The sequence below is a fragment of the Brassica napus genome, chromosome C5, assembly GCF_020379485.1.
Source record: "Brassica napus cultivar Da-Ae chromosome C5, Da-Ae, whole genome shotgun sequence".
Classification (NCBI taxonomy): domain Eukaryota; kingdom Viridiplantae; phylum Streptophyta; class Magnoliopsida; order Brassicales; family Brassicaceae; genus Brassica; species Brassica napus.
Window position 1 is genome coordinate 17,249,076 of NC_063448.1, and position 9,642 is coordinate 17,258,717.

The following is a 9,642-nucleotide window of genomic DNA, read 5'->3' on the forward strand; positions in this document are numbered from 1 at the left end:
TCTTCTCTCTTTCTCTTCCAACCATTTTATTATTTCTTTATTTATTTATCTCTCACCAGAAGAAAATCACAAGAAGACAAAAAAAAAAACAAACAGAAGAGAAACCAAGAACTCTGTTTCCGACACATCATCGTGACAAAAAAAAAATGTCGTCAGGAACTGACAAAGAGAGAGAGATATTCGTCTACTTGGCTAAGCTCTCGGAACAAGCCGAGCGTTATGACGGTAAGTAACCTCTCTTAATGTCAAAACATATTTAACATGTCTGATCTTTAAAACGAAGGGTTCTGGTTATAATCTTGCAGAGATGGTTGAGACGATGAAGAAAGTGGCGAAGGTGGACAGCGAGCTGACGGTTGAGGAGAGGAATCTGTTGTCAGTTGGATACAAGAACGTGATCGGAGCAAGACGTGCTTCCTGGAGGATAATGTCGTCGATCGAGCAGAAGGAAGAGTCCAAAGGCAACGAATCAAACGTGAAAACAATCAAGGGGTATCGCCAAAAGGTAGAGGACGAGCTCGCGAACATATGTCAAGACATTCTCAGCATCATTGATCAGCATCTCATCCCTCACGCTACCTCTGGAGAAGCCACCGTTTTCTATTACAAGATGTAAGAAATAAGATAAACACCCGTCTCTTGCATCATCATATAATGCATAATGAATTGAAACGTTTGTAGGAAAGGAGATTATTACCGTTACTTGGCTGAGTTTAAGACCGAGCAAGAGAGGAAGGAGGCCTCTGAACAGTCTCTCAAAGGCTATGAGGTATTATCTGAATATGTTATTTCTCAAACACTTGTGAACTAGTAGGGTCTGATAGGGTTACTTTGATTAGGCTGCAACACAAGCTGCAAGTACTGAGCTTCCTTCAACTCACCCGATTCGTCTTGGCCTTGCTCTTAACTTCTCTGTTTTCTACTATGAGATCATGAACTCTCCTGAAAGGTTACATTCATTTTTAACAAACATCAATGCATGACTGAAATACCATCAGTTGTCAACTTGGTTTGTAATGTGGTTAACTGTTGCAGAGCTTGCCATTTGGCGAAGCAAGCCTTCGATGAGGCGATTGCGGAGTTGGATACTCTAAGCGAGGAGTCCTACAAGGACAGCACTTTGATCATGCAGCTCCTGAGAGACAACCTCACCCTCTGGACTTCTGATCTTCCTGAAGATGGAGGTCTGTCTTAAAATCACACAAATATGATAAGCTCAAAACAAGATGGTTTTATAATGGGTTTTCTTCTTGTTTTCAGGAGAAGACAACGCCAAGACTGATGAACCCAAGAAAGAAGAGGCTAAGCCTGCAGAAGCTACTGAGGTAATCAACCTGTAAAAAGAAGTAATGATTTGTTCTTGTTTGGGTCAAAAGCTGATATTATTTTGTTTGTTTTCAGAACTGATCAAAGGCTTTGGAAAATTGAATGAGACCTTTCTATTAAGAAGCTCCATAGCTTGGTTTCATCAGGAAGATGAGATCTGAGAACTGAATTCAATCCTTTCTTGTTTTTTTCTTTTAATTACACTTTTTGTTCTTTCTTTTGTTGTCAATCTACTGATATCAAATATTCAGTTTATGTTATTTGATTTGATCAGATATGTTTTACATTTCCAATATACAGACCAATCAAACTGTATTATTTAAACATTCCAAACAAACAAACACAACCGAGGCTCTGAATGTCATCATGAAGAGAGAACAAAAAGCTTGTTTCTATTAAACTCTTTGACAAGAGTAAAAAGATCAGTAGTGCTCTGATGGTTGTATATTAATACTGCATACTATACAAATAGGACTTATCATAAGAGCTGGGGGCAAACCTAACAAACCATATACAAAAACAGGCTTGAAAAGGAGGCAAAGACCACTTCTTCTTCTTCTTTTATTGTTCTTCCTTATCAAAGTAACTCGGCGGCAAGGTAAAGTCTTCCTCGTGGTTAAGAATGTCAATCTCCTCATCATCAGATTTCTGATACAATCCAGAGGTAAAAATATTGAACCATCAGCACAATTCTAATAGAAACCAGCTTAGAAGCTAAAGCTAAGTAGCATCACAATAGTCAAATGCTTGGTGTAATTACTACCCACCAGCATCTCAATGTTGTAGAAACGATCCAGTAGCTGCAGAACCTCATCCGCTGAGAACTGTCGGTCAAAGCTATGGATGATAGAAAAACACTTCTTTAAGGTTTCGACAAATCAATAGGAACTAGTAGAACTGTACGGAAAATGTCAGACAAACCTTCTGCCGAGATACTCCATCAGACCATAAAGAACAAAGTGGCGATGTATCCCTGCTCGCCATTGGTAGAAAGCAAGAAACCATATAACTGATCAGTGCCAATGAAAAATTGATTCCTTTTGGCTAAAGAAAGAAGCATTTGCAGACAGGACAAGGAACAAGATATAGTTTTTTTTTTTGAGAGAGAACTTGCCTCGGAGTTTAACGGGAGGATAGATTTCAAGAGCTTCTAAGAACGTGAGCTCCAATTCAACCTGTGACTGTTCCTGAAAATCAATCCAAGAACAGAGTAACAATTAAACACAAGGAGGAGTTATTGGCAGGTAGAGAGAGAGAGAGAGAGAGAGAGAGAAAGAAACCTTGGAGAGAGAAGAAGCGGAGGATGGTAAGGCTTTACAGGGAGAGTGTACAGACATATCGTCCTGCTCTTCCTCTTTCTCTTTCTCTTTCTCTTTATCTCCACCAACTTCGTCATTTCTTCCACCCATCTTTGTGTTCCCTTCCCTCTCTTCAATCAGTTTAGGGTTTCGTGTCGTGTCGTGTCTTTGATCCCAGAAGAAATGAGATGAAATGTTCTCTGAATCTGTGAGACAGAAGCCTCTCAAGAATCCACCTGGACTCCGAATTGGGCCGACCAATTCTCAAGGCCCTGTCTCCGGTTTAGCACACCAGTATACAATTACATTATTCAAGAGTTACAAGATCAAAAAGCGCAGGAGTGAATTACTGTATTGTGGATAACTTTAGTAATTAAAAAAAAAAACATAACATCATGTGCATGAGACTATTTGAACACCAAAAAACAAAGGCTTTTATGAAGATAAAAAAAGATACGAATCTTCCAAAAAGTTTTGCCATTTATTGGTCAATGCTGCATGAAAACATCTGCAAGAGAGACTAGTGAACCACTGATCCTAAAACAACGAGCTATGTAATGGAAAAACAAATCAGATTTGAGGACTCGAAACGATTATAAATGAAGCAACTGACAGCAATGAAACACGGAGCAACGGTCCATAGCTTCAAAGATTCGATGAGCCTGAGATTCTCATACCTCCCTCCTTCCTCAACAAGAGCTTCTGCAACAACCAAACACATTTGATGAGATGGTCACAATTTGATGATTCCTCTGTAACAATAAAAACTGAGGATTCATTATTACATTTAGCCCTTCATTATGCGCGAACCCTGGAGTAATCCATGTTGAACAGCATGTTCCTCCGGTTCTCTGATCCCATCCTTATTTGAAACTTCTTGGCCAAAGACTCCACCTTATCATCGTTTTCGTTGTCTAGCTCCCTGATACATCGCCTTCTCAGCTTCTTCAGTGTCTCCTTGGAAGGTTCAAATCCAGCTTTGATCTGTTATTTCCGAAAAGCATGTTTTAGTTTCTCATAGCCATGTTAAACAACACACATCCTTCTCTCATAGCGGTTCTGGTTTTACCATGTCATCGATGACCGTCAGAGCTGATTCGGGATCCCGGTTAATGAGATGAGCATCAACCAGCAATGAAAACGTCCGGGCATCAGGCTTAACACCTTCCCCAACTAGATGACTGTATACTCTTGTAGCCTCAGGAGTCTGCAAAAGCAAACAAGCTCAGAGTCTTTAAGCCTCGTCGGAAATAAGAAAAAATTAAAGAGAAAGAGAGTGATATGACATGGAGACATCACCTACCTTCTTGACCTTTCCAAATGCATATATTAAAGCATTGTACGAATCAATATTAGGAGTCAGCCCAAAAGAAGCACTTATTGCATCAAACGTCTGGTAAGCACGATCCAGATCCCATGTGTTTGCGCAGCCAAGAACTATACAGTTTAGAGCAGCAACGGACTTGTACGGAGTATCACCTTTACTCAATGTCTCCAGCTGGAAGTATACCTCATCCAATGTCTCAAAACCTTTCTTAGAACAGGCCACAACCAGCGGGTACAACGATGTAAAAGGAGAAAGCATTTCCTCCTTAACTTCCTTTTCAGCGTCCTTGTATGCGTTTTCAAACTCATTAAGTGCGACGAAAGCTTTCTGCAGGTTCCCCAACGATGCGTAAGCATTTATCTTCGCAACATAAGCCGCAGGGTTGGCTGCCTTCTTCCCACGCAGGCTCCGTTTCAGAATCATCCACGATCCATCTATTAAAGTCGGATTGCACGTCCTAGCAGCGGTTGCGAGAGCTGACACCACCAAACCTTCATCAACAGAGAGTAAAACCGAGGGCCTAGCCATTTCTCCTCTGTTGATCCAATTGTACATGAACTCAAACGCGTAGAATGCTAATTTGCTATTGTCCTCTTGAGTTGCTACTTCAGCCATGTATGTACAGAGTATCCAGCTAGGGCATAGGGACTTGTTCCGATCAAGAGACTGTAAAACAAAACAAAATGAGGCAAAATGCTTTTTAAATATCATCAAACTAAGACGTACCTTACACCTCTCGATGATGGAGACCAGTGTATCTGTCCTACCTTTGGCTACACAGCTACGCACACATTCGCTAAAAACAGTGGTGGACAACATGTAACCAGATTTTAGTGCGATGTCCAGAAGCTGCATGGCTTTGTCATTCTCCCCATTAGAATACAGCATTCCAATAACCAAATCATATGATTCATCATCCGGACGAGATTCATCCTTCCCTGATATCAGCATCCTGATGGTACATAAAAAAAAAAAACAATATATTTCAAGAAATGGCTAGGCGGTTACTAAACGATTTAAATTTATATAAGCCTAGCTTCTAAACGGATTATTCATGGCATAGGCAGGAACTAAACATTAATGAATTACTTTTTATTTATTTTATACTAGATTTTTTTTTTATAACTTTTTAGGTTTAATTATATAACTAATTTGATGAGTTGTAAAAGTTAGGTATATAAAAAAAACGAAATTTGACAAAGCGTGTACACTAACACTGTTACTTGATTTAACTGATTTACACCAATTTAGATAGAAACTCTTAAATTGGATTCAAAGAAAATCTTCTCGAATTATTATGTAAATTTCATAGATTTTGCACTCGTAAGAGTCTTTTACTAATTGAACAGTGATTAAGCAGCAATGTATGTAATTATTGTGTAGAGCAAAAACAAAAAAGGATTAAGTTGGATATAACCTGTTAAGCAGCTTCTCCGCAACCTCAGTCTCTTTCGCCTGATGCATAGCCTTCAAGACAAGATTATACGACGCCGTATTAGGGGCCACGGAGAAATCATCCATCATCGCAACGAGATCGAGCATGTCACTAGGTGCAGCGCCCATCATCAAATTAGCCCTAAGGTAATGGTTGTAAAGGTTGACATCCGGCTTGTTCGGCTTCCCGTTCTTGTCGAGCGACCGGACCCAGAACTCGAATAGCTGCTTCATGTCGGACCAGCGCTGCGACGCGGTCCAGTCGGCGAACATGTTGAGCAGCGAGATCATGTCGAGGGTCTCGGAGAGGGCTCTGATGCGGGCGGCGGGGGCTTGGTTTAGGAATCCCATGGGGACTAGTGATTGGCTGAAGGAGGGCGAGTTCGGGATCGGGCTCCGCCAGTTCTCCTGGTAGAGAGGGCTTCCTGTTGCTGGATTTGGAGGGAGCGTGGTGGATTCGTGATCGGTTGCGAGCTGGGGATCTTGATAGAGGGACGGCGTACCGGAAATGGTTCTGATGTGGTGATTGGGTTTGAGGGTTCGGAGGAGAGAGATCCGAGACCGGAGGAAGAGATGAGAAGACATTGTCGGAAGGGGATCTAGTTTGGAGTTGGAGTTTGGTCAAAAGGGGTTTATCTTGTTTTAGGGTTTTCAGAGTTTCAGATTGAGTTCGGTCGTGACGATCTCTTCCCCCCCGTGGGCAGTGGTATTTTCAGAAATTATTCGACAACTGATGTCATTTTCAGGAGTCTTAGAAACGGGTTTAGACCCAGCCCGGCCCATTATGGTATGGCTAAATTAGTTTTATACTGAAGCTCCAATAATATTTTAATTGCTGCATGCGATCTAAATTATAAATATTAAAATATTTTGAGCTAAACTACATGCTTTTATAGGTATTTAAAATTATATGTGTATGTACTGATCACTAATTTAATAACCATTATAAGTTTTCAATTCACCCAAAACAATTATCCATTAAAAAATATGATTTTTATACTTTCAATGTGAATGATCAATTGTAAATGAGTAATTTTCTTAATAGTTGTGATGGAATATAGAAAAATATTATACAATATTTATATTAAAATAATTAATGCAACATTTATAAGAAAATAATATCACAAAAATTTCATATTTGTTTTTGAATTTTTTTTAGAAAATGCCAATATATTAGTATGATTAATAAAACAACCACTTACCATCTATCCATTGATTACAAAATAGCTATAATAGGTTATATATAATAATTTTATAACATTTTTTTTAAAACTAAACATGATTAGTTAGATTTAATAATTTCAAATTCATATATATGATTGTTTGAACTATAAAATTTTTAATCACTAGTAATTTGTTTTTCAGTTATACTATTGTTTGCTCTATAAAACTTTAAATCATCAATTTTTGTATTAAGTGTAACTTTTGTGCATAGTACATTACGAAGTAGAAGTTATATGCTAGTTTTTTTTTATTTGTTTGGTGAATTTATTATCCTAAATTATACTTAAATGAGATTTTCAATGATAAACATAATTTAGTGGACGTCTTCTGAAGCTTCCACCATATCGGAAATATATTTGATGCACACATCAAAAATGAAACTCCTCCATGAAAAATGTTTCACATAATTTTAAACTATCCACAATCCTAAGTATAAAATGATATGTGCATCTAAAATTGTGGATATGAAGACAAGGATATTTGATGCTTTTAATGATTTTAGATCATTTTATTTACTTTTATCTTTAATACTTTCCGAGAAAACGCAATTAAAAAGTTAATTGAGGAAACACAATTGTTAGGTTAATTGAGAAAAGGTAAATTGATGAATAATCAGAAAATGAAAAACATTTTTACCTAAATTCTTATCTTCCTACTATACAACGAGTTACATCAACGAGTTTCAAACAAGTTGATGAAACTCTAGCCTGACAAAGAAGATTTTCTATTGGTGTACTTACGTATAACGTCTTGGAGGTAGATTCGGGTCATAGGAACAAATCTTTGATCATGTCTCTTCAAAGCATTCTCTATGCTTTCTCTGGAATATTTGAGAGGATAACCAGCAATGGCATTCTCTTTATCCCTAAGAGCAATGACATCAATAACAAAGAAAATAACAAAATGAAAATTTAAATGTAAGAAATAACATTTCTAAATTGCCTTAAAATAACAAAAGCATTGCAAGTTGTTCTGATAAAATGAAAATTTGAAAGTAAGATTTAAAGAGGTTTACCAAAAGGAAGATATTAACTGTTTAATATAGTTCTTATGTTCAATTAAACTATTTGTTGCATGTATGATTTTGTTTATGGAAAAATTGTTAAATTACTAATTAAATTTAAATTCTCATCGGCAAAAGGGAAACATCTCGTTGTCTGATCCTATTTCATTTAATTTCGAGAGACACCACACTTAATTTCAAATGGTGCTTTGACTTGGCTTATAAAACATCACTAATGCTCAGCCATTACAACTTAGCACAATTCAATAATGGACTACAACGGGCATAATATTGATTTTAAGTGAAGTACGTAATTCAACGGGATTTGTTAATCATCCATTTCTAAATTAGTTTTCAAAAAAAAAAATTGTAATTCAACGGGAATAATATTGTGTTAAACAACAAAAGCATTGCAAATTGTTTTGGTGAACTGTAAACCAAAGGTAATATTCTTGAAATTTGTGATATAAGGGATGCCTTTACGAAAGAGTATGGTATTTTTTTTACATAAAAGAGTGAAGTATTTACTCATATTCAATTGAATTTTCATGATCGATTGATTTGTTTGTTGCATATTGTATTTCTGTTTCTGAATATATATACTTGTTCTGATGGAATGTAAGCGTAAGGGTAAGATCTCAAAATAAATCCAGTTTTGTTAACTTAAATGATTCAAACTTAATCTAAGACTGAAAAAGAAGATAAAACTTAATTTAGCAATTGTAATTTTGTGTAAGCTACCACTAAGTTCATTGCTATTTCAAATCAATCATTAAATTCTTGGATTAACGTAATATTATGAGTGTTGATTAGACTAGTAACTAGGGATAGAATCATACGTGCCATAATGCCAGATGTAAACCTAACTTTTCTACTTTGCAAATGTGTGCATCCTTGTGTTTCTTTTTTGATTAACTTGGGTATTCTATAATTAAAGGTTCAAACAAATATTCAAAGAGAAATGTATCTTACGGACAGACTCGCTCTCCAAATATTCAAATGAGACCTAAAACATGATCACATATACAGTTGGCCGCATATGTTTAATGTTAGTGTTGCGTGGTTGATTCGAACCCGGATCGTTTAGCATTTCTATAGTTCGTCTACCACTAAACAAGTTCTGTTTTTTTCTTTTGGGGAGGGAACTTTTAACCTTGGTAAATCGTAGAAGATTCGCCGAAAGTAAACCAAATGTTAAAAAGCTAAATGACATGCATCTGATGTACGTCGAAACATCAAAAGCAAAAGTCTGTTCGAAGGATCTATGTTTGCCAAAAATTGAAGGAGGATTGGGAATAAGGCCACTGAAGGAAATGAACACAGTCTTCTGCTTGAAGCTAATATGGCGCATTTCCTCTAAAAAAGCTTCGTTATGGGTCCGTTGGATTCATTGCTATCTCATCAGGAAGGGATCCTTTTGGTCAGTTAGTAATACTACAACCTCTGGCTCATGGGTTTAGAGAAAACTCCTCAAGCATCGAGAAATGCAACACAGTTCCTTCGGATGGAAGTTGGGAATGGGAAACATACCTCCTTCTGGTATGATGTCTGGTCCAAGCTCGGTTGCTTCAAAGTTGCTCTTGGTGATCGCGGTCTGATCGACTTAGGCATTGGTGATAATGCCTTAGTGTCTGATGTTCTTGGTAGACAGCGAAGAAGGAGAAGGCACAAAGTGAGCATTTTAAATGAGGTGGAGAATGAAATAGAGTCCTTTCGGTTAGCTACAAATCAGGGTGATGATATTGCTCTGTGGCAGCAAGAGGAAGACAGATTTGTAAATAAATTTTCTGCTAAAAAAACCTGGGAACAGATTCGCCACAGCCGCCAAGCTTGCAACTGGAGCAAAGGCATCTGGTTTCACCCATTCAACTTCAACTCCAAAGTTCAACCTTCGGCTTTTCACACTGGGATAGCTGCGCTCAATGCAGAAACTGCAACATCTCTTCTTCGGTTTGCAGGTACAAAAGATTTGGAAGGCGTTGGCACACTGGATCAACCACGACATGCACTTCTGTCTGGTATGTTTTCAA

The 9,642-nt window shown here is 37.6% G+C and overlaps 3 protein-coding genes across 4 annotated transcripts; 1 reads left to right on the top strand and 2 right to left on the bottom strand.

Moving 5' to 3' along the window:
- The first annotated feature begins 36 nt into the window (after positions 1 to 36).
- On the top strand, positions 37 to 1,619 carry LOC106401347 (14-3-3-like protein GF14 iota). Of its 2 annotated transcripts, XM_013841851.3 has the most exons (7): positions 37 to 225; positions 306 to 612; positions 682 to 769; positions 840 to 949; positions 1,036 to 1,184; positions 1,261 to 1,325; positions 1,402 to 1,619. In XM_013841851.3, exons 1-7 carry the CDS (start codon positions 147 to 149, stop codon positions 1,405 to 1,407), a joined length of 804 nt encoding a protein of 267 aa, XP_013697305.1. In that variant the 5' UTR covers positions 37 to 146; the 3' UTR covers positions 1,408 to 1,619. The 2 variants fall into 2 exon arrangements, with proteins under 2 accessions (XP_013697305.1, XP_048615140.1); XM_048759183.1 differs by lacking the exon at positions 1,402 to 1,619 and having other exon boundaries at positions 60 to 225; positions 1,261 to 1,340.
- Positions 1,561 to 2,971, bottom strand: LOC106401348. Its single transcript, XM_013841852.3, has 5 exons — positions 2,607 to 2,971; positions 2,441 to 2,513; positions 2,248 to 2,299; positions 2,094 to 2,163; positions 1,561 to 1,974 (listed from the first exon to the last, which is right to left on the bottom strand). Exons 1-5 carry the CDS (start codon positions 2,733 to 2,735, stop codon positions 1,888 to 1,890), a joined length of 411 nt encoding a protein of 136 aa, XP_013697306.1. The 5' UTR covers positions 2,736 to 2,971; the 3' UTR covers positions 1,561 to 1,887.
- A 63-nt stretch (positions 2,972 to 3,034) lies between these two features.
- LOC106401585 (pentatricopeptide repeat-containing protein At1g26460, mitochondrial-like) lies at positions 3,035 to 6,105 on the bottom strand. The gene is made up of 6 exons (XM_013842121.3): positions 5,369 to 6,105; positions 4,678 to 4,903; positions 3,928 to 4,617; positions 3,694 to 3,831; positions 3,410 to 3,608; positions 3,035 to 3,326 (listed from the first exon to the last, which is right to left on the bottom strand). Exons 1-5 carry the CDS (start codon positions 5,968 to 5,970, stop codon positions 3,423 to 3,425), a joined length of 1,842 nt encoding a protein of 613 aa, XP_013697575.1. The 5' UTR covers positions 5,971 to 6,105; the 3' UTR covers positions 3,035 to 3,326; positions 3,410 to 3,422.
- Positions 6,106 to 9,642: the final 3,537 nt, after the last annotated feature.